Here is a 23726-nt window from a genome sequence, read left to right as displayed (position 1 = left end):
TTTGCCTCCCATGGCTCGGGCCTCGGGTTTAACGTGAGTTAATATCTTTTGATGTAAAACCTCAAAGCTCGGATACCAAATATAGTTTTAGAACACACGTAGCCGTTGAATAAAAACAACTTTCTTTATTAATGTTAAGAAACTTCTCTCAAAACTAAACACACAAAAACTTCTTGTATTCTACTTATCAAAGTCACAACTCAACTTTGATATTTATACGAATGTCAGACCTCCTTTACTTATCATAGTCTTATTGTAAGTAGAAAACTTCTTTTTCCTTATTTCTAATAAGATTTTTAACTTAAAACCCCTCAACTAAGTTTGTTTTGGGTAAAAGCCCTCAAACTAAGTATTTACTTTCGGTAAATCTTTAGTTTAGGGGTTCCTACATTAAGTAAACATAGTTGAGGAATTTTACCATTAAAAATCTAAAAAATAAAATAAAAAATTCAAAATTTTATAATATTATTTAAAAATTAGTAACTTAAAATTTTAAAATTAGTATTTTTAATTCTTTTTGTAAATATATGAGTTTGATATGTTTTTAACATCAACATTATATATGTATAAATTAAAAATATAAAAACCTTAAAAAAATAATAAAAATGATCTAAAGACTAAATGTGTTCAATGTTTAAATGAAGTGAGTTCGAAATTAAATGAAGCAGATTTAACGGGGGTGGTTTCACCCATTTTATGAGCACCTCCACTGAGGATATCTACCTCAAAATATCTAAGAGTATATTATATGTATGTATATATTATATATGTGTATGTAATTGCTGGGTTCTAAGTTTTACGGAAAACGTAACTCGATATTTTGAAGTAAATATCCTCAATGGGGTACTGTAAAAGCAATCCCAATGGGAGTTCTAACTTAGGGGTTCTAAAAATACATAATTGTGTATGTATATATTATATATGTGTATATACTTTCGGTTGGGTTTTTCGTAAGGCTTAGAATTCTGCAATTACACACATATATAATATATACATACACAATTACACACATATATAATCCATAAATTATTTTCAAACATAAAGTAAATAATCATCTTATAATAAATTTCATATTTCAATATGTTTAGTGGCACGTCTTCGTCACACAAAACTCTCCATGGTTAACCAGACTTGATTTGTGAGAGACATTCTTTAAAGGAATACATGTAGATATACCAAATCATATGCTTATTTTTTAATCATCGAATAATATGTGGAAGTTGTTTACAGAGGTTGGCCACTGATCCACCTTTGAAACATGACAGAGCTTTCCTCTGGTTTAAACTCTGCTGTGTGCCCACCTCCCTGTAATCAAAACCCACAACTCATTTAAGTTAAAACCGCAGTAAAAAATGTTTTGGGTGTGGAAAGAACAGAAAATTTTGAAAGAGAAGTAGGAAAGACTTGCTTTGATGGTAACAAATGTCATTTTATTTGCATAAGTTGTTGTACATCTGCCAAGAAGAAGTAAGATTAATTGATATGTGAGGTGACTCTCTAATAAACAAGAACCAAAAAAGCAGTATAATACCCTGCAGGTTTATTGTTGATCATCCATGGTCTCCAGTCATCAATAACCGAATAGTTGAGAGATCTTATCCAAGCTTGAGTCCCAAGGTAAGGCACTCCCAAATCGTGATCACCACTGTTCAGACAAAACCACATAAAGTTTTGAAACTTGGTGGGGGAAGAAAAAAATTGAACTCTGACCTGAAGATGAGAGAACGATAGCCATTGATGCTGTTATCCACATGGTAAGGTACACTATTTATAATGTCGTGAGTGTATGGAATATCGAAATTACATCGTACCCATCTCCCTATACTCTCCTGCAATTATACATCTTCTTTAAAAAAAACTTGACAGCGTTTCTTTACTAAACCCCTTGAAATGAACTTGTCCTATATTATACCTTATTGATTTGAAGAGCCCTACGTACACTTTCGTCATTGGCCCAGTAGGTAGCTAGCTAGCAAATGCCTATAAATCTGCTAAATCAACCTTGTATATATATTTACTTTTTTCCTCAATGTTTAACGGTAAGCACATGGTTAACATGTGCCTTACTTACATAGCAATCTGGAGTTTCAGTTTCACACGATGGTTCTGATATAAGAAACGGGTTTACTGTCTTTGTAAACTATAATTAAAGAAACCACAAAAGGTCTGTACTTAGTGATGTTCTTTTACTAATTAAGCAGACACAACATCAACTAAGAAAAAAAAACATTCAAGAGTGTGGACCTTGTTATATTCTTCAAGGAGTTTCAAACATTCTGTGTTACCTGGATCAACATTTACATATTTCCCTTTGCAGATTCTCTTCAACGACTGCAAAAAGAAAAAAGAATTATTGAAATGCATTGTTGGAACAGGAAACAAACGCAAAATTTATGATTTGAAATACCTCGTAGAGCTCATCAGAGATCAGTGCCATTTCATGAGCAAAAGGAATGCGGCTGTTCCAATCAATTTCAAATTCTGTTACCGGGTTACCGAGCAGATACCCCTGTTGTTGGTCAGTGTACCAAGGTCAGTTTCCAATGCTTTGGCATATATCTCATACAAGAAGCAACAAAATACCAGACGCACCTGAAGATTTATTGTAGGTTTGTGCCGTTGATAGTTGCCTGTATTTATTTATCAATCATGTTTCATATGTTATAAAAATAATTGACTGAGAAAGTGGCTTGAGGACTGATATCACAAAACCCATACATTACCTTTAGAGATTTCTTGAACGAGCGGAGGAACAATCTTACCGGTGTAAGAATGTCCGCCTACATAGAAAGGGTTGGGAATAAACTCTTCATGCTTAGCTAGCCACTGCACAACAAAGCAGGAAAAGAAAAGAAGCTTCTAAATTGTACGCACAACCAATAAATTCATTTCAAGAGACATTTTATGTTTCTCATTAGTTTACCTTCTGAAGAAATTCATGGATCCGTCTGGCCTCTCCTGAATCACTCGGTGTATCAACATGTTGAGTCGAGAAGGAGAAGCCAGTTCCAACAGGCTGATCCAAGTATATAATGCTAGAAGTCTGTGGAAACATGATATGTCAATGTGTATTATTGAGATGGTCATATAAAACTAATCACTTTTTTTTTGTGTTACCTTAGTCCATGAGTATGTAGTAGAGACTAAAGAAGGTAGAGTTCCATTGTACACTTCAAGCTTCATAGTCAAAGGTCCTTCTCATCATATATAGAATTAAAACAAGTAATCAGAGACGGATAAGAATGAGTTTATCAAGGTCTTAGGTTTCACCATTCTCAAAAAGAAGACCAGAGATGGAAGAACAGCCAGGTCCTCCATTTAGCCAGATAAAAAGAGGGTCTTCTTCAGGGTTCCTCTCAGACTTGATGAAGTAGTAGAACAATTGCACTTCCTCCTCCTCACCAACACCAATGTAACTTCATTCACCAAGAAACGCTAACCTACTTAGATTATCTCCAAAGCTCAAAAGAGACAACAAGAAGAAGAAACAAACCCGGTTTCGAGCTCAAAGGGAAGAGGGCCTTCAAAACCAGGAAGAAACTTGACGATAGATGCAGAATCAGCATCATGAAACAAGCATACAAGTTGAAGAAGCAGAAACAGAGATTTCAGAACAGAGGAAACGTAGTCTTTAGCCATTAGTTCTTCAGTTCCAGAAAGTCAATGGCCTTGAAGTACTGATCAATGATTGTATCTATATACTAAAAAACCAAACAAAAAGTAGCTACCCACTCTTCATGTCTCAAAGATTGGATTCATCACTGTGCATGATCTTCAAATCGTATATAGAATACAAAACTACTTCTTTACTGTCATTGCGCTTGTCATAACCATTAAAACAATTGTATATTCAAACCTAAAGATTAAAATTTCATCTTATAAATTTATAATAATACTGTAATGTTAATATGTTTAGTGGCACGTCGTGGTCGCACAAACAGAACCTCAATGGTTACAGGTAGATACCAAAGAATGTGCATATACAGAGCTTGTTTAAATATGGGGAAACTATTTACAGAGGTTGGCCACTGATCCACCTTTGAAACATGACAGAGCTTTCCTCTGGTTTAAACTCTGCAGTGTGTCCACCTCCCTGTAATTAAAAAAAAAAAACCTTAAAACCACAGTAAAATGTCGAGTGGAAAGAACAGTAAATAGCCAGAAATAAGTAGGAAACACTTGCTTTGATAGTAGCAAATGTCATTTTATTTGCATAAGTTCTTCTATATCTGCCAAGAAAAGGCAAGTTTAACTTTGAGGTGACTCTAATCAAAACGAATAAACAAGAACAAAAACAAAAAAATCAGTATGATCAATAACCGAATAGTTGAGAGATCTTATCCAAGCTTGAGTCCCAAGGTAAGGCATTCCCAAATCGTGATCACCACTGTTCACACAAAACCAGACATAGTTTACATAAAGTTTTGAAACTTGGTGGGGAAAAAAATAATCTCTGACCTGTAGATGAGAGAACGATAGCCATCGATGCTGTTATCCACATGGTAGGGTACACTACTTATAATGTCTTGAGTGTATGGAATATCCAAATTACATCGTATCCATCTCCCTATACTCTCCTGCAATTATAAATCTTTAAAAAAAAAAAACTGACAGCGTTTCTTTACCAACAAAGACCTTAAAATGAACTTGCTTATATATATATACACCTTATTGATTTGAAGAGCTTTGCGTACGCTTTCGTCATTGGCCCAGTAAGTAGCTAGCAGATACCTATAAATCTGCAAAAGCAACCTTTAATATATATTTTTTTTCTTTTTTTTCATGAATGGTTTAACTGTAAAAGAGAGAGCTAAGATATGTATTACTTACATAGGAGTCTGGAGTTTCAGCTTCATAGAATGGTTCCAATATAAGAAATGGGTTTACTGTCTCTGTACACTATAAAGAAACAACAAAAGGTTTGAACTGAGTGATGATCTTTTACTAAGCAGACACAACATCAACTAAAACCATTCATGAGTCTGTACCTTGTTATATTCTTCAACGAGTTTCAAGCATTCTGTGTTACTTGGATCAACATTTACATACTTTCCTTTGCAGATTATCTTCAGTGACTGCAAAAGAAAAAGAAAATGAAAAAAAAACTAATTGAATTGCATTATTGGAACAAGAAACAAATGCAAACTTCATCCTTCATTACCTCGTAGAGCTCATCAGATATCAGTGCCATCCCATGAGCAAATGGAATGCGGCTGTTCATATCAGTTTCGAATTCTGTTAACGGGTTACCGAGCACATAACCCTGTTTTGTTGGACGGAAACTATTAGTTTTAAATAATGCTTTGGCATATCTCATTCATACAAGAAGCAACAAAAATACCGACGAACCTGAAGATTTATTGGAGGTTTGCAGCATTGATAATTGCCTGTATCATACATACATACATCATGTTTTTCCTCTGTTATATAAACAGTTGACTGAGAAAGAGGCTCCAAGGATTGATTATCATAAAATCCTTACATACCTTTAGAGATTTCTTGAACAAGAGCAGGAACAACCTTGCCAGAATAAGAATCCCCGCCGACATACAAAGGGTTGGAAATGAACTCTTCATGCTTACCTAGCCACTGCACAACAACCAGGGAAAAAAAGAAAAATAAGCTTCTTCTAACTTCTATGCACAAAGAAAAGGGTGTTTGCTTTGGGATTCATTACCTTTTGAAGAAACTCATGGACCCGTTTGGCCTCTCCTGAATCACTCGGTTTATCAACAAGTTGAGTTCTTGAGTACGAGAAGCCAGTTCCAACAGGCTGATCCAAGAATATAATGCTCGTAGTCTGTGGAAAATGATATGTCAACGTGTATTGAGATGGTCTTATAAAATTAATCACTTTTTTTTGTGTTGTTACCTTAGTCCATGAGTATGTAGTAGAGACTAAAGAAGGCAGAGTTCCATTGTACTCCTCGAGCTTCATAGTCAAAGGCCCTGCTCATCATATATAGAATTAAAACGAGCAATCAGAGACTGCATAAGAATTGAGTTTTTATCAATGTCTTTTAGATTTCACCATTCTCAAAAAGAAGACCAGAGATGGAAGAGCAGCCAGGTCCTCCACTTAGCCAGAGAAAAAGAGGGTCTTCTTCGGGGTTCCTCTCAGACTTGATGAAATAGTAGAACAATTGCATTTCCTCCTCTTCACCAACACCAATGTAACTTCATTCAGAGAAAACAGTAACCTTACTAAGAGTCAACACAGCACATATTTGATCAACCACAACAAGAAGAGAAAACAAACCCGGTTTCGAGTTCAAAGGGAAGAGGGCCTTCAAAACCAGGAAGAAACTTGACGATAGAGGCAGAATCAGCATCATGAATCAACAAGACAAGTTGAAGAAGCAGAAGCAGAGATTTCAGAACATAGGAAACGTAGTCTTTAGCCATTGGTTCTTCAGTTTCAGGATGTCAATGGCCTTGAAGTACTGATCAATGATTGTATCTATATACTAAAAACAAAAAAAAAAACAAAAAGTCGCAACCCACACTTTTCATGTCTCAAAGATTGGATTCATCCATCACTGTCCCTGATCTTCAAATCGTAATATAGAATCACAAAATTACTTGTTTATTGTCCTTGCGCTTGTCGTGAGCATTAAAAACAATTTTATTTTCAAACAAACTGAAATTTCATCTTATAATAATACTCTAATGTCAATATGTTTAGTGTGCACGTTGTGACCACACAAACAGAATCTCAATGGTTACAGGTAGATTACCAAATCATATGCTTATACAGAGGTTGTTTAAATATGAGGAAACTGTTTACAGAGGTTGGCCATCGATCCACCTTTGAAACATGATAAAGCTTTCCTCTGGTTTATACTCTGCTGTGTGCCCACCTCCCTATACTCAAAACCCACAACATAATTAATTTAAAAACCACAGTAAAAATGTCTTAAATGAATATTTTGAAAGAGAAATAGGGAAAGACTTGCTTTGATAGTAGCAAATGTCATTTTATTTGCATAAGTTGTTGTATATCTGCCAAGAAGAAGCAAAGATTGGTTCATCTCTGAGGTGAGTAGGTGACTCTCTAATAAAAAAAAACAATAAACAAGAATACTCAGTATAATACCCAGCTAGTTGATTGTTGATCATCCATGGCCTCTTGTCCTCAATTACAGAATAGTTGAGCGATCTTATCCAAGCTTGAGTTCCAAGGTAAGGCCCTGCTCATCATATATAGAATTAAAACGAGCAATCAGAGACTGCATAAGAATTGAGTTTTTATCAATGTCTTTTAGATTTCACCATTCTCAAAAAGAAGCCCATGGATGGAAGAGCAGCCAGGTCCTCCACTTAGCCAGAGAAGAAGAGGGTCTTCTTTAGGGTTCCTCTCAGATTTGATGAAGTAGTAGAACAGTTGCACTTCTTCTTCCTCACCAACACCAATGTAACTTTATTCACAAGAAACAGTAACCTACTTAGATTTCAAAACGGGTTAAATTAATCACAACAAGAAGAGAAAACAAACCCTGTTTCGAGCTCAAAGGGAAGAGGGCCTTCAAAACCAGGAAGAAACTTGACGATAGAGGCAGAAGCAGATTGATGCTGACTCAAGAAGACAAGTTGGAGAATCAGAAGCAGAGATTTAAGAACAGAGGAAACATAGTCCTTAGCCATTCGTTTTTTTCCAGTTTCAGAAAGTCAATAGCCTTTAAGACCTGACAATGATTGGATCTTAATACTGAAACGTCAAAGTAAAAACCAAAGAAAGTCCCCTACCCACTATGCATATTATATTAACCTTGGCTTCATCACCCAACTTGTCACTTTTTTCTCTTATGTGAAACTTTCATGTCTGATCTTCAGATCGTTTATAATAATGTTAACAGAATACAAAAATTGCCATTTCTAACAAAGTCGTCTTTTATAATTAATAATATTCTAATTTCAATGTGGTACTTCACCATACACTGTAAACAAAACAAACCTCAATGACTAACAAGATTGATTAAGTGAAGAAGCATCAGCGAGGCATCTCTTCGACTTCTTCTCAAGAACGTAAAGCACTACTCTACGGCTGCGATAATCCGGATGCCACTGTGTTTGTTCCACACGCCCTATCGCAAAATATTTCAGCGCAGATTCCAAGAAATACTCAAGAACAGCATCTGACATAATAAGAGATAGCAGCAAAAATTATACATTGTGTACTTTGTTATATATAAAGTGAGTGGAAAGCACACAAGAAGGAGAAAGAATGATACCATTCCGTAGTTCTCCTGATAGGAAGATTGTAGTTTGATCGCCGCAAAGTTGCACAAGCGTTTGGATCAAATGGTGAACAGCTTCTTCGCTGTAGATGACATCTGAGCCTAATACTACACAAGTGCAGAGACAGTAAAAGGTGTGAAAATGGTGTATATAAAGCAAAAGTGGAAGAAGTGAAGACGGTACCATAATCAGGGAATGGTTCAATCAAATCTGGATCAGGATCATCTCCCCAAACAAGTTCCTGCACAACAGCAGATCCCCGCGTGTTCCCACGTTGCAAATTGGTGTCAATGTTCTTCTTGAGTAGCCTCAGTCTATCCGGGAGATCAGTGAGGACAACATTGCCTCCCAAAAGCGCTGCGACACAACTGAAAGAACAAACTAACTTAATATTTAAAACACAGTCCTAGTAGAGAAAGGTTTTGCAGTTTTTTGAACTCACCCAACTAAGCCACAACCAGAACCCAGCTCAACGATTTTCTTGCCTTCAAGAGAAAGATCCTTAGAATCAACAGAATGCTCCAAAAACTTCCCTAGCACCACTCCACTGTCCCACATCACTGACCCCGTTACTCCAGGCGTGTTCTTTACATCCCAATATACAACAAAACACACATGAGATAGTTCAAACCCGTTTCATGATCAAAGCAAGAAGAATCAAGTTACATCACATCTTTCAATGTTAAGTTAAAAGCCACTAACACAAGCTGCATCTATCAAGACTAATAACATACACTCGTTAAAATACAATGTATAAACCCTAAAGTTGACATCTTTATGCTATGAATCTGTTAAGCTAAGGGGTTTACCAGTGAACAAGGAGACTGGAGAATAGAGAGTGAGTGACCGCAAGCGTCGAGACGCAGCTCAAGAGAAGACTGCGAAACTAAGGTGTTGGGAGCAAACGAAGTTGGGCCTTGAATAGCCCATATGATCATTATCTCCGCCGCCGCCAAATCCGAATCAGATTCCGAGTCTGAAGTCGGAAACCCACCGACGGCTATCACATCTCCACCGTAACCACTCATACGTCGTATCTCCTCCACCGTATCTTCTCCTTTACTTGCTTCCTCCTCGCCCATTTTCTAAAATCCCCCGCACGCGCCGCCGAATTGACTCTCTCTCAGGCTTTTAGTCGTTGCCGGACCAACAAACAGGGGCATCTAAGAGCATAGTTGTTGGGTTATTATCACCAATTAACCAATACTTTCACATTTTCTCCTATTCACCCCCAAGGTTTGTAAGAAATTTAATTAACCCAAATTATCAAGCAAGCTATTATGTTATGGATGATTTCAATTGAAAATACATATTACATACAATAACTATATGTTGTATTTCATATAAACCGTTGGTTAAGTCACAAACTTGGTATTGTCACAACCATCATCAATCTCCCACATTACATAAGCTTGTAGGCATCTTCATCTTCTTGAATCTGAAACAAACTATTCTTTTTTTTTAATATCAGGAAGTTCGGGACCAAAACTCATAATCCTCTGTACCTAAAACTCAGCATGTAATGTTAGTTTTGTCTCAACGATCATTTTAACAAGAGATCTCTGGTACAACGGTTAGAGTGGTTACACCATTTCTAAGTGAAAAGCTTTAGCCAGTTCTCGAGCATTTAAAATTTTCCTCCACAACCATGATCCAGCTTGGGAAGTTTCCCTCAAAGTAAAGACCAGAACGATTTCTTTTGAATAAGATACATGTGTATCCATTGCATCCACAACGACTTCGCCCAACACAACCACCATATAAGCTTAAGGCAACTGACCGTATTTACCACCTTTAGAGATCGAATGCCTAGTCCCCCTTCATGTTTTGGTTTACATACATCCACCCAAACAACCTTTGCATTAGTCGTCTTCATGTCCGGCCCTAACCACAAGAAAGCCGAACATAACAGGCACTTGGAAGCCTGAAAGCTCTGATAGCCAGAAGTTTGTTCAACTCATGATCACCGAGTTAATTGAGCCTTATCTTCCCATATTCTTCATGTAAATTTGTACGTTTGACATCAGGAGCTCTTACTAATATAACATGACAACAGTAGGGTTTTGGAAACAATTCTCTATTATTTCAAACTCCAACAAACCCGTTTGATCTCAACAAATTACAACAAGTGCAGGGCTCGACGGGCTGTCTTGAATACTAAAGCTAAACTCTTATAAGCTTTCAACATAAATATTGGAGACGACAAAAACAAAACGCGACAAGACTAAATGGAGAAAGAACCATGTTCAGTCTTCTTCATCTGAAGACTCATATGCTAATCCCAGCAAGCCTTTCAAAGCATTTTGACCTTGCACATTGCTTTCTGTTGCTTTCCCTCCGGCTTGCTGCTCCTCAGGTCTGTCCAGTTTCTTTGACACTGCATTAGCTTCTTCTTTCTGCTTATCTCTTTGAACCTTTGCTTCTGTTGGACCTAAATCGCTTCTTTTAGGAGGTGACAAGCTTGCACTTGCGGTCGTAGAGACCTTTGGTCGCTTTGGTTTAACCTCAACAACCTTTCTCAGCAAATCTTGCTGCCTACACATTGGAAACACACACAAAGTTGGTCACCGACTAAGAGTCTTAAGACAATCCATTTCATGGTGAGAATAAAGTAGAAAGGGAGGAAACTGCTACCTGATACCACTCTTTGGTTTGGGCTCAACACGAAGTGGCAAAGGAACAGAAGCTGGAGATGAATCAGCTTGGGTTGCAGCTTTGTGATTTATGGTCAAGAAACACATATACAGTGGTGACTGAAAATCATGGCTAGCTACTGAACATTAATCAAACAAGAAAGGATATTTTAAAGGCAGCAAAAGCCCGTTTCTCAGTTCGTCTCAGAAGGCGCTCCGCATCCTGCTCTGCCTCCATCTGCTCTTTCAAATAAAGTAAATCGTCGCTGTCCAAAGCTACAGGGAAAAAAAAAACACTTCAAAAGTAATGAAACAATCTCAAAGAGACGAGAGGAAAATGAAAGAGCTTGGTACCGCCTCGTCCATGAAGATAGCCTCCACGCTCACCAGCAACATCTTGCATCTAAATGCAAATAACCACAAAAATGTAGCAGGGGCCATTATCCCTGCCGGGGCATGTTATCAGAACAGACTCTTCCCAAAAATAGAATCACTTCGCACACAGACATCAATAACCAATAACACTTCTAAGAAAGAGCTCTCTCTATATAACTTTCCTACCTATATACTACAAAATGTTGATCCAGTGCTGTATGGAAACGAAGAAATAAGAGCTCGATCAAATCGATCACGTTCACCATTCACAAGAGACATCAAAATTCTATTATAAAGTGCAAGAAAGAGCAGCAGTTTACTCAAAGCTCTTAATGCAACACATCGACAAGCTCAAAGTGCAAAGATTTGAGCTTCTACAGCGATATTTACTCAAAGATAAGCTCTTAATGCATCATAGAGATAAGATAAGTTCTCGATGCATATCAATAGAAGGTTGTGTTAACAGAGGAGAGGGCGAGGCGCTAACCTTTGCAACCATCCGTTGAAAGGTGACGTCTTCGTCATCTATCTTACCCCCCTTCCCTAGTTTCCTATCTGCAATCAAAAAAAGGTAAACAAAGCTCAATCGAGAAACCCTTGCAATGAAATCAACCCCAGACACAAAGGTCGCACCTTTAGGGTCGGAGAGATTTGTGTATTCTTTAACTTCTCTCCCTGACATCGTCTTCGCTTCTAAAACGAACTCTCAGAAAATTAGGGTTCCTACGTTTTCCAGGGCTGGAGTCGAGAGAGATGACGATCGAACACTGTTAACGGCTTGGCTCACCCCATAAACAAAACATGAAGCGATGTTTGGTTTTTTTGTCTTCTCCGTTGGGCCTATATGAAGGCCCAATATTCACTTCTATTTTTGATAGGAACAAAATAATATGAGTAATATAAGTTTGCAACACATCACTGATCATACCAGTAAGTATTTCATGTCTCATTTACGCTCTTATGTGTATCTACTCAGTTTTGTATCCATATCATTTCTGACATGGTTGCCTCAAAGGTATTTAAGAGCTAAGACCTTAACTATCTAATGTAATCTACGGCTTAGTGCTAATAATTCACAATAATTATCTAATTTAATTTTTGTTTAAAGTGAACTATTAGAAAAAGAAGAAAAGATCTCTAGTAGTAGTCTCCTAGACTAGCAACGTCAAGTACCCTTTATTGGCATGTGACCTAAGTTATAGACAGAAAGTACATTTACTATATACAGATGCATTATCACGATTTATATCTATCTACGGTTCCAACCCTACAAGGAAAAAAACTGTTGACTTATTAAATCACAAGTTGAATCATAAACTTTTTTTTTTTTGAAACACGGTCAGAAACTACAACCAAACTTTTGCAAAGAAACATGTAGTATTTGATAAAATGATGATAATAATAATAAAAAATAAAAAAATTATATAATAATAAAAAAAAAACAAAACCGCACGTTGGACGTTATTGTGTTGGTGAGAGACGTGACATGAATCTTCACCATAAGTTTGATGATCATTACAAGGTGAATTTATTTGATTTGTAAACCAATGAGAGAGTGTGATGGGTTCATTGGTCCGTACAAATACAACTTACATTAAAACCAAACCAACCAAAAGAAAATCGCATTTATAAATCATTAAATATTTCTTTGTTTCCTTCCCCTTCTAACTTTCAAAAAGTCATCAACTTGTCAGAGATCTCATTTCATCACATAACAACAATTAGATCAATCAACAGACGCACTTTGATCAAAGAGGAAGGTTTAAGAAAAAGGTAAAAGCAGAACACATACCATTTAATGGAAAGATGAACAAAGTTTAAACGCTTTTAACTGTCACAAAAGAAACAAAAACCTTGCGATAGAAGTCAATACCCGAACCATACAAAGAAAGTTTGAACTTGCATGGTGCGTTCTTGACTTCCAGTTTTCTAACCAAAACAATAATAATAGTAATAAAAAAAAAAGAACCTAAAAATCTCATTAAAAGAAACAACAAATGAAGAGAGATGATGATGAGGAGGAGGAAGGTGAGTAAGAATCCAGCTGGTTGTTTAAATGAGGTTTTGTCCAAGAACAGAACAATTTGAAGTTAATGTCCCTTTCTTCTCTCTCTCTATGAGCATTCACTTTCTCTGATCCATCATTGAAGAGAAAGACACACCCAGAAGAAAAAGCAGAAAAGAGCTTTTAATGGTTGTTGTATCAAGCTGTAGTTGAAGCACTAGGACAGTTGTTCAACCCGGTTTTAATCTGATGCACTGTGGTTCCAATCAGGTTATTAACCGTTTCTACCGACTCCATGTTAAGTTTAGCAGACGGTAAGTTGCTAACCATTATCTGAAACCCAACCGTTATCAATGACCCTCCTCCTCCATAACCGCTTGACGATGAGGCCCCTCCTTGCTCAGCACTTGGACTATTGCGGTTTCCATCTGGTGAGATTGCGAAGCCTGAGGACAAGAGTGGAATGTATGAAGTATCGTCACCGTTCATTGCAATGTTCAGCGCTGATAAATCCACAGGACTGTACACAACAAGTGCCCCTGATGAGTCTATTGAGGTTTCTTGTAGAATCAGCATGTTGTTGCTCTGTGATGCACTCGATGCCTAATAGCAAAACAAAACTCCATCAGCCAAGAAACCAAGAACCATGCATGCACAAAGATTGAGAAGGAGGCAAGGCTTACACGTAGAACTGATATGCAGCAACCAGGATGTGATCCGTTTGCTATATGAGCAACCTCTTGAACCGCGTTACTATTTGAAAGAACATCCCACTAAAAAAAAAGCAAAGAAACGTTAATCATTACATAGGAAAAGTCTTTTTACTTATGAAGATGTGTTCTATTGTTTACCTGAGGACGAGTTCTTTCGTCTTTGAGGAAGTTGAAGACGTTTTGAGGAGAGTTTGGTAGCCAGAAAGTGGTAGCAGCAGAGAGGATAGTGCCGTTTGGTTCAGGGCTCTTATGTGCAGTAACACGGACACCAACATCATTCAACTCCGCAACAACCGTTGAGCGAGTGTTGTTAGATCTGCTGACACTTATACAGTAGTTGCTAACCATCCTATGAGCAAGTCTCATCATGCTTCTCTTCCCTTCCGGCGATGGAATCACTGAAACTCAAAAAAAAAAACGTTTATTAAAACATTCAGAAAATTAGATTAGCAAATGTTGATTCAGCCTTACCTCCACCGAGGGATGAAACTGCTGGTGCTAATAGAGACGCAAACCTTTCACACATTCTCTGGAGAGTAGTAACCCAACGTTCAGCTCCAAAAGCAATCCCTTTGTGAATCATCTCTCTGTAGAGCTCATGAACCGGTTCTTTCTCTTCGGTTTCAGTATGCTCAACCCATGTAACCTGTTAACAAAATCATCAACTTGAGGGAGATGCTATCTTGAATGATAATTTAGTAGAACAAACTCAAACCTTAGAGTATCCATTAGGCATGTCCTGAATCAAGCATCCAGATGGAAACCTATAGGAGTGAGAGTGTGAAACAAACTGAGGAAGATGATATGAGACGTTAACAACTATCCAGCTCCCTTGCTCAATCTGCTGACAGTAGCGTAGCTCGCAGAACTCGCGTGTTGCTACCAATGGAGAAAGCACTTCCATCTCTTCATACATCTACACAAACCAAATGCATGAGGAAACTAATAATGCTAATGATTCATCACAAGTTAAAGAAGTTTACCAAATGCAATGCACCCTCATGGGTACCACCTCCCATTCCTGAAGAAACCACTGCAAGTGTTTTAGAAGCTGCAACGATTGAAGGAAACAGCTCTGCCCACTTGGCCTGAATATACAAAATGACAAAACGTTATATCGCAAATGCTGCCACCATTTGTGTTAGATGTTTCAGCTAACTTACACTATCCATGAACATGTCGACAAGTGACATAGCATTCATGAAAACAATACCAGAGGACCTAGACGCTTCAATTCTCACGTTATGGTTCTTCCCTCGGTTACTTGACCTTGGGAAAACATTCTCATAGCTTCCAAGATTGAGAACCTCTCTGCTTCCATCTGCGCTACTCCACAGAGGCTCGTTTGTGTGAACAAGCCTGAGCAATTCATCCATTGCAGTCAAAGCAATGTCGTTCATGATAGGCTTATCCATGTCAGATACAGCAAAGTTGCTAGACATGGAGCTTCCTGGAAGAAGATCAAAATCAAGCGAAGGGCCAGTCATGGAGAGATCCAACGGTGAGATGTGCATTGGATGGAGCGTTGAGATGTGAGAGGAGATTGGTCTTCCCATGTACTTTGATGCAACGGTAGACATTCTTTCAAGCTGTTGCAATAAAAAAAGAGATTAGAAATGAAGACAAAAACAAAGACAAAAACGAAAACGAAAAAAAACAAAAAAAAACAAAACCTCTTGTCTGAGATGAGCGTTTTCCATGCGAAGCTTTTGCTCATCTAAGTAAGGATCTTCACTAACGGGAGGGCCTCCACAGTTTGGGCATATAGCATGCTTGATAGCTTCTCTGATGGCAATGTTTTCGCATCGAATCTTATCGTTCTCTGCTTTTAGTGCACTGTTGTCTGCTCTCTCATGTTGCGCCTACACAAAAGAACATGAATCACAATCACAATACTCAGATAACACAAGAGAGATAGAGAGAGAACCTTAAGCTGAGTTCTTCTGTTTTGGAACCAAAACTTGATCTGTCTTGGAGCCAAACCCAACTCTTTGCTAAGTAGATTCCTCTGTTTGTCATCTGGATGAGGACACTCCCTAAAACTCCTGCAAACATATTCACAACTGTTTAAAAAGGAACATTCTCAGACCAAAACATAAAGAAAAAACTAAAGAAAAAGAATATTACGATTCGAGGCGTTGAATCTGTTGAGCGGTATGACGATGGTAACGTTTCTTCTTCCTATCAGTTTCAGACGCGTCGTGACGTTGGCTACTACCACCACCACCGTCTCCTCCGCCGCTACCACTTCCCCCGACGACGAAACTCATCCTCTTTTGACACAAAGAAGAGAAGAGTAAAGACTCTTTTCTCTTTTTTTTTTTGGTTACTTAGTTTTTCACACAACCATAAACTGTTAATGGTCCATTTACACCACTGTCGCCATTAACGCAGACCCACTAGAAAAACAGAGAGAGAGGGAGAGAGATAAAGTTTTTGCACCTACAAGAAGGGAGAGAGAGAGGTTAAAAGGAAAACGAAACGGAAGAGAATCAGAAAGAGGCGGTGATTACGGGAGGTGAAAGGGTTTGATTAAGGCAACAAATCATTGATATGAAATGAAGATTGATTGATTTTTTTTTTTTTGCTCTATAATTCAAGGAGAGAAGAAAACTCTGTTTTTAGGCCGTAATAATGTCACACCCCCTAGAGAGAGAAAGAGGATGTGATGAACTCTACTTGCTCTAAGCCTCCTCACCTAAAGCCGCCATTAGTGGTTTCTTTCTCCTCTCTTAATCCCTTTTTTTTCTTGCTTCTTCTTCACATTCATTACAGATTCCTAAACTCTCTCTCTCTCTTTAGAAATTGTGTAACTGATGGGTTTTTAATAGGAGAGAAGAGAGAGAGAGAGAGAGAGAGGGGGTTTTAAAGTCTCTTGTTCTTTCCATTACTGCTAAGTAGTACTCTCACCATACTCGGGGGTAAGGAGAGAGAGATAGGACCGAACCAACCTTCTTCTCTTTTTTTCTCTCTCTCCACAACTAACTCTTTCTGGAAAGAGATGGGTTTGTTGTCTCCAGGGAGGGTTAATCGACGGCGGTTGGATAAAAGCAAGGGAGCTTTAACCACTTTCTCCGGCGACTTCCCCTCACGTCACGTCTTATAATAAAAACTAAAAAGGAACTAAATGTTTACTATTGTTATCATTTACTAATCTAGACAAATGTAAAAAAATGAAATACTATGTTTTAGACAGTTTCGTGTATATCTACTATATTTGTGATTAACTATTTTCACAATTTTTAACCAATCAAGATTCAATAATTACAATTTTTTAAATTTTTTTTTACAATTTACCATTATTACATAATAAAAATGCATTGAAAATTAAAAAAAAGTGTATCTTTTTTAAACAATTTTCTTTTAAAATATTGATCAATTTGAAATGGAGAGATTACTTAACACCCAAAAATCAATTTTTGAAATGTATCATTACTGCTTTATGATATTTTAATTTAGATCATCAAAATATTATTCAAAATTGTCGTTCATTTTTTACGAAGTTCCCAAATTCAAATAACCAATCGTAGTTCAAAGTTTATAATGTATCAGAAAAGTCAAACTTGTTACATGTACATACATTGAAAATGGAAAACTGTGGAAGAAAGAAATATGGTTGAAACTTGAGAACTTGACAACAATGTGAATTTAATACTACTACATACTTCTACAAACTTTCGTTGACAAAAGGAATGACTAAACGTTAGCTGAAGAAAACGATAAGAAGCTCGTAAGTTGATTAGGTTGACGGAAAAGAAACGCCTGATGATCAAAATACAAATCTCAAAAATTGATTTGAGAATTCTCTCCTTGTGTTAGTTATCTTGTCATTATTGGATGAAATGGAAACGTATCGGATGAGATTATAAATGCTATAACGTAAATGAAATATATCTATTGATCGTTTTCAAAAGAAAATATATCTATTGATGAAGCAAAAATAGAATAATGAATTTGTCATGCATCAATTCATAAAATATAAATCTATTGATGAGATAGTTATTTAGGAAGAAAAGTTATCTACATATTCCCTAGTATTATCACTTTGGTCTTTAATTTACCACTCATGTATGCCTAATATTATATTCATTAAATACTTACATTAATCTGATAAAGAAGAAGCAATTAAATAGAGTTTTAAAGCATTGATATAAAGTTTCCCACCTTACCACATTTATTTTGGGACCTTGAACAAAGTGAAACTTCACATACAGTCTCTGCATTCGTTTGCTCCATATAGCTATCTCAAATTTAATTATCATATGGACCGATTCATTGCTTTATTTATTATCTTAACAAATTAATTCAAATATATGTTCAGCAAGTTTACATAATTAATACATGCAGAGAGTACGTACACGTGTTATTTAAAGTTGTCCAATCTGGTAAGCCAAAACATCATAAAAATAATAATTCATAAAGTTTTATTTCTGACCATAACTTTCATATATTAACTTTTACATTGATGATATTTTCCTTTATTAAAGATTTACAGCTTTTTGATTTACTTTTAATCCTCTTGAACCGAGTAAGTTCCAAAGAACCTCTGCTTCAAAATGTAACAGATGTAGAGACAAACCACTACTGACAAGAACAAGTTCCTAACCGATGAACCTCCTTGGTTCCGTTGTTGTCCGTACGCAATCTTCATCTTCTCTAGCCTCTGTGTCTCTTCAGAAGTCTCTACAACTTTCTTTATCCTCTCTGATGCTTCAGCTGCAAGCAACCCCTCTTTCACCTCTCCTTCTCCTGCCTTGACATCATCTCGTTCTTGACCTTCTTTACTCTTTGGTTTCGTTTCTGTGACTTCCTTCTGCTTACTTCCTCCTCCAAGAGATGCTGGTTTCTTGGGAAGGAGGTTACGGAGTGAAGCCAGTCTCATAGGCAAAGATTTATCTTCAGGGATAGTCACTTTCTTGATCTACAAGAAAGCACACCAGTGATAAAGGTTAGTTTTGTAGATAGCATATGAGCATCAATAGTAAAAATCTTCAGATGATAATAAAAAAAGAAACTCACCAATGGTTTGAACTGGAGATTGTAAAGCATGTCAATGTATCTCTGCTTAGCTTTCTTCTGATCTTCATTCACTTGTCTCCAGAATCCATATATGCTTCCCATTTTCAACAACTTCTCTGCATAGATCTTCCATGTGTAGCTACAAAGACGGTACAAAACCTAAGAATAAGCAAATGTAATGTGACAACATTTGCATTTTAAGAGTTATGTAAAGTTTATTTACCACTCATAGATACGTTTGAGACCAGCCTTAGAGATAGTATCCCAATACAAACCATCTGTACTGCACTTGCTGAAGAAGTCTCCAATCCTGGCAACAGATTCATCACCATTGTTGGGATCAATGTGGAAACCAGAAACACCATCAACGATTATCTCAGCAGGTCCACCTTGATTCGTGGCGAATGTTGGTAGTCCACAGTTCATGGCTTCAATGACCGTTAAACCAAAAGCTTCATACAAAGCAGGTTGAACAAAGACTCCTTTTGTATCAGCAATGCACCTGTAAAGCTCACTGTTTCTGTATCTATCAGTTTGAGCAGCTATCCATCTGAACTTGCCCTTGAGGTTATACTTTTCATTGAGATCATGCATCTTCTTTATCTCAGCTTTCTCTTCTCTATCATTAGATTTCGACATGTCGAAGAATCCAGCAACTACTACAAGGTTAGCCATCTCTCTTAGTCTCTTGTCTTTACCATACCATTCAACCAAACCAGTTATGTTCTTCACTGTGTCTAGTCTCGCCATGGAGAAGATGATTGGTTTCTCTCTTTCCGCAAGGTATCCCCTGTATCAACAAACAAGTTAGGTTAAACACAAAAACCATATAGTGTAGTGTTTCATTATTTGTAATGAGAGTACTACTTACATGTGTTCATTATTGTCTTTCTCATTGTAAAGCAGTTCTTGTATAGAAGGATGAAACTTAGTCAATCTTTTTTGCTTCTCTGTGTAAGGGAAGTAAACAGATTGATCGGCGCCAGGAGCAGCAATGTTGAACTTTGGATCAAACACATCAATGCCAGAGACAACTCTACATAGACCAGGCATTGTGAAGGCAGTGTGACTCTCATACTGTCCTGGTCTTTCCTTGCTGCACAAGTTATAGATTTATGAGTTTGAATTCTAATGAGATGTAATATAGAAAAAGAGAACGAACCTTCCTGCTATTTCTTGATATGTGCTGGTAATGATGAAGTCAGTGACATTCATTGCGATTAAATCAGCTGTGAATTGGCAAGAGAAATGGTATTTAGGGTCTAGTTCTGTCCACTTTGCATCTGAATCTTCGTACTTTGTCTTCTCCAACGCATGAGCAATGGTTCCTTGAGTGACACCGAGTTTGGTGGCCATTAGAGATGCAACCAAGTTCCCATCTGTGTAGTTTCCAATGATGAGGTCAGGCTTGCACCCAAAGCGTTGAAGAATCTTGCTCGTTGCGTCCTGAGTAAATCTCTCCAGGTAAGGATATATATCGAACCGAGAAACCCATTGACGGAGGGTTCCTTTATCTGTAACAAAAGGAACTCTGAGGATATGAGAATGCTTGGTTCCTTCTATGGCTTCTAGTTCTTGATCGCACTTTGTGCCTCTTGCTTCTGGTATTAACCTTGTCACCACAAGAATCTGTGGCTTGAACCCTAGACCTTGTTGGTTAGTACGAATGAGCAGCTCTTCTTCCAATGCTCTTACTTGATCAAGAATGTAAACAACCTATATGATCATCATAACACCAATGTTAAACCAGTAAGGTTCCTCTTGTTAATAAAATTGAAGACTTGTTATGCAAGTACCTGGCCTCCGGTATCTGGTAAACCTAGCACGTCTTGCTGACCAAAATAGCCATGGACAGAGAATATCACAACGTTGAACACTGTGGGAAGTCTGCTAAAGAGCAAATCTAGCTTCACACTGTCTGGTGCTTCTAGAACTTCTGAGAGCATAACCATGGTTTCTCTCACTCTCTCTGATGTGTTTCCCCAACCTTTCTCAAATCCCATTTCCTTCAGCCTAAGAAAGCAACCTTATTAATTACATCCTTGTTCCAGTTTTTCTAAGAAGATACAAGAATCTTGACCAGTACCTTGGAGAGAAAGTTTCATAAGGTGTGTGTTTAGGGTAAGTGGAGACTACATTCACAGCAAGCATCAGAGATTTTTTGAGCTTTGCAACTGTGTTGATACCTTCATTGATCATGAGATTCTGAAGACATAAATTACCATGAATGAGTTAACTTGTGAAGAAAGTAAGTCAAAATAAAAACAAGAATATGATAAGGTCAAGACCTCTCCATGGTGGTTAAGGCGAAGCAAGTAGTTCAGCAAAGGTTCTAGTTTATCAGTGTTGCCTCCAAGCTTAGAAGATATAAACTTAGAGATGTAATCAGCTCCATTTCCAATCGAAGAAGAAAGATTAAGCCTAGGAGTTGTGAAATCAATCGCTCCAAAGTCTAACTCCAATGCATTTTCATCCTTAGCCCTACAAAACATTTTGGAAAAAAAAAAGATAAGATTCCTTGAGCTTTTTTAAGTAACACATATTGCTCTTGTTTACTAACCATGACTCGTCAAAAACAGATTCCTTGAGCTTCAAGTAATCCGTGGCTGTGATTTCATCCACTGATAGATCTCCAGCGTTGACCTTAACATATTCCCAGAAACCAGGATCGGGCCTTGCGGCCAAAGCAACAAAGGGTGGAACCACTGCTGCTTCCTGAGTAGTTAAAACAGAGAAAAATAAACCATGCAACTGATTAAACCTTGTCTTAATTGCAAATGGTAATGAAGATGATATATTACCTGAGTACATGTGAGAATGTAACCAAACAGTCCCTCCATAATCTTCTTGCGGTCATTGCTATCTTCTATACATTTTTCTATCTCATTCATTAGATTCTCACGCTTCATTAGCTTCTTTCCTCCTTTAACAAAGCTACAACATATTTCCACACATAAAAACATATATATAAGGGATCCAAAATATAGCAAAGAAAAAAAAACTAATCAATAATGTGATGTTGAAAGTTGTAGAAAACCTGGCAAAACATCTCTTCATATGATACCGACTTTGTTTCAATGCATCAGGCATTTTGTCAGCGATTGAATCCGATCTTTGAAGCGTTGTTGGAGATGAGGAAGAAGCCATTTCTTTTGGTACAGAAACAACAAGAAGGGATCAAACTTTTCCTCAAGGAGATTGAAATGATTGAGATGAAGTAGTTTTTGCTGAAACATGGTGTGATAATCACAAGGTATATATAGGATACGTTGAGTTAATGAATATGCTGTGGAAGGGGACAGGGTAGAAGGAGAAGGAAGAGGGAGAAGATTATTCGTTGGAAAAGCTAGCTAAGTGTGCAAGTAAACAAAAAAGAATATGCTTTGATTTTTATATGTTGAGAGCAAAATCAGATTTTGTACCTTTTTTTTGCTTTTCTTGGGGTTTATGTTGTGGTCCATGTGGACCAAGATCTATGCATATACTTTCCTATCTAATAATATGCATAAATGAATATAAGTTCATAGTATATTTCAATGTATGTTTTAGTAATACTTCTTCCGTTTAACATAAAATGCTAACATATTTCATACAAATTATTTTTAAAAAAAATATATATGTCCTTCTTTATTTTGCAATTACTAAATAAAATAATTTAAATAAAAATATATTAGTTTTTCGAAAGAATAAAAATAGATTAAATACGTAAAATTACATTAGAAATATAGAATGACACTCTTTAAGACAAAAACAAAAATAATCTTACAATGACATTTTTGTGAAACAATAGATTACAAAACCAAAAAAAAAAAACTGCCCAAACGGAAAACTAGTTAGGTTACAAAGTTAAACCAAAGTAAAACCGACAAACAACAGACAAACTAAATGGTGTTATTCATTTATGTATTTTAAGTTAAAATGATTTGAAAACTTATAAATATGTAAATTTTAACTATTTCTAAACTAGTGGATTTTAATTATTATTTACAAATTTATAGATTCTTCTCGGATTTATGTCTTCGTACTTTTAACATAGAATTATTTTCAAATCCATCGAAATTTGATGAAAAAAGTAAATAATACTGAATTTCAACTAGTATTTAAAAACTAGTAAATGAATAACAGATGATTTGGGCAAAGATTTAAAAATCACTAATCCAATAACACATGGTCTTGCTTTTAATTCCATTTAATACAATAATCAATAACTCCCACTCAAACAAAAACACTGTTAGAACGTCCGAGACATGGGTTATATCACTAGCTCAGTGAGGCATGTCGCTCTCCACCATTGACCATACCCGGCCCCTCGAGCTCTCACTGGTGATTAGCCATAATTCAACTTCTACTTATTCTGTAACTAAGGTAATGTCACTAGCTCAGTGAGGCAACCCCCTCCGACTACACAAAAAACAAAACTAATTGCAGAAAGAATAGACTTTTATTGCACTAAACAAACATACACAATACAGACAACATCTTCCCTTAGTACACAAGGAGCTATCTTATACAGTATATGTTATTGACATTTGTAGAATCGTGAGAGTTTTTCATAGAGCTATACCATTTGTATTTCTATGGCGGCCATTGGCTTTGTACTCTATAAGGTAATGTTTCATGCACTGCTCTGTCTTTGGTTGCACTTAATGTGATTTGATGTGTTCTTAGTCCGTAGATTGTCTTCAGACCATGAAGCATCTACAGTAGGAAGTTGGTATTCATCAGGTTTCTATGCTAAGGCAA

General features: G+C 36.9%; 5 protein-coding genes across 11 annotated transcripts; all 5 read right to left on the bottom strand.

Moving 5' to 3' along the window:
• Positions 1-3643: 3643 nt before the first annotated feature.
• LOC111199273 (serine carboxypeptidase-like 2) lies at positions 3644-7684 on the bottom strand. Of its 5 annotated transcripts, none has more exons than XM_048735808.1 (14): positions 6260-6864; positions 6032-6177; positions 5873-5949; positions 5678-5800; positions 5487-5589; positions 5350-5387; positions 5162-5263; positions 4989-5075; positions 4831-4899; positions 4668-4739; positions 4459-4577; positions 4297-4387; positions 4184-4252; positions 3645-4093 (listed from the first exon to the last, which is right to left on the bottom strand). In XM_048735808.1, exons 1-14 carry the CDS (start codon positions 6403-6405, stop codon positions 4013-4015), a joined length of 1323 nt encoding a protein of 440 aa, XP_048591765.1. In that variant the 5' UTR covers positions 6406-6864; the 3' UTR covers positions 3645-4012. The 5 variants fall into 5 exon arrangements, 4 of the variants coding, with proteins under 4 accessions (XP_048591764.1, XP_048591765.1, XP_048591767.1 ...); XM_048735810.1 differs by lacking the exon at positions 6260-6864 and adding an exon at positions 7496-7644 and having other exon boundaries at positions 3646-4093; XM_048735809.1 differs by lacking the exons at positions 6032-6177; positions 6260-6864 and adding exons at positions 7273-7418; positions 7496-7684 and having other exon boundaries at positions 3651-4093; positions 4285-4387.
• Positions 7685-7806: 122 nt separating this feature from the next.
• Positions 7807-9439, bottom strand: LOC106406340 (EEF1A lysine methyltransferase 3-like). Its single transcript, XM_013846975.3, has 5 exons — positions 9048-9439; positions 8681-8823; positions 8422-8606; positions 8232-8345; positions 7807-8135 (listed from the first exon to the last, which is right to left on the bottom strand). The coding sequence occupies exons 1-5, from the start codon at positions 9318-9320 to the stop codon at positions 7963-7965; spliced, it is 888 nt and encodes a 295-aa protein (XP_013702429.2). The 5' UTR covers positions 9321-9439; the 3' UTR covers positions 7807-7962.
• An 860-nt stretch (positions 9440-10299) lies between these two features.
• On the bottom strand, positions 10300-12088 carry LOC111210222. 3 transcript variants are annotated; one of them, XM_022710482.2, is made up of 6 exons: positions 11880-12088; positions 11734-11801; positions 11226-11274; positions 11041-11147; positions 10873-10955; positions 10300-10773 (listed from the first exon to the last, which is right to left on the bottom strand). In XM_022710482.2, exons 1-6 carry the CDS (start codon positions 11926-11928, stop codon positions 10485-10487), a joined length of 645 nt encoding a protein of 214 aa, XP_022566203.2. In that variant the 5' UTR covers positions 11929-12088; the 3' UTR covers positions 10300-10484. The 3 variants fall into 3 exon arrangements, with proteins under 3 accessions (XP_022566203.2, XP_022566204.2, XP_048591763.1); XM_022710483.2 differs by having other exon boundaries at positions 11226-11317; positions 11880-12062; XM_048735806.1 differs by lacking the exon at positions 11880-12088 and having other exon boundaries at positions 11041-11167; positions 11200-11274; positions 11734-11771.
• Positions 12089-13007: 919 nt separating this feature from the next.
• LOC111210223 (homeobox-leucine zipper protein HDG11-like) lies at positions 13008-17104 on the bottom strand. The gene is made up of 10 exons (XM_022710484.2): positions 16092-17104; positions 15892-16009; positions 15638-15826; positions 15128-15553; positions 14948-15052; positions 14680-14880; positions 14436-14610; positions 14103-14362; positions 13935-14024; positions 13008-13854 (listed from the first exon to the last, which is right to left on the bottom strand). The coding sequence occupies exons 1-10, from the start codon at positions 16232-16234 to the stop codon at positions 13450-13452; spliced, it is 2112 nt and encodes a 703-aa protein (XP_022566205.2). The 5' UTR covers positions 16235-17104; the 3' UTR covers positions 13008-13449.
• Positions 17105-18362: 1258 nt separating this feature from the next.
• Positions 18363-22235, bottom strand: LOC111210221 (sucrose synthase 6). The gene is made up of 11 exons (XM_022710480.2): positions 22021-22235; positions 21785-21917; positions 21544-21698; positions 21272-21464; positions 21070-21188; positions 20780-20996; positions 20146-20699; positions 19855-20079; positions 19207-19773; positions 18984-19122; positions 18363-18885 (listed from the first exon to the last, which is right to left on the bottom strand). Exons 1-11 carry the CDS (start codon positions 22128-22130, stop codon positions 18475-18477), a joined length of 2823 nt encoding a protein of 940 aa, XP_022566201.2. The 5' UTR covers positions 22131-22235; the 3' UTR covers positions 18363-18474.
• Positions 22236-23726: the final 1491 nt, after the last annotated feature.

This window comes from Brassica napus, chromosome A7, assembly GCF_020379485.1.
Source record: "Brassica napus cultivar Da-Ae chromosome A7, Da-Ae, whole genome shotgun sequence".
NCBI classification, from domain to species: domain Eukaryota; kingdom Viridiplantae; phylum Streptophyta; class Magnoliopsida; order Brassicales; family Brassicaceae; genus Brassica; species Brassica napus.
This window is presented reverse-complemented; position numbering and strand designations above follow the sequence as displayed.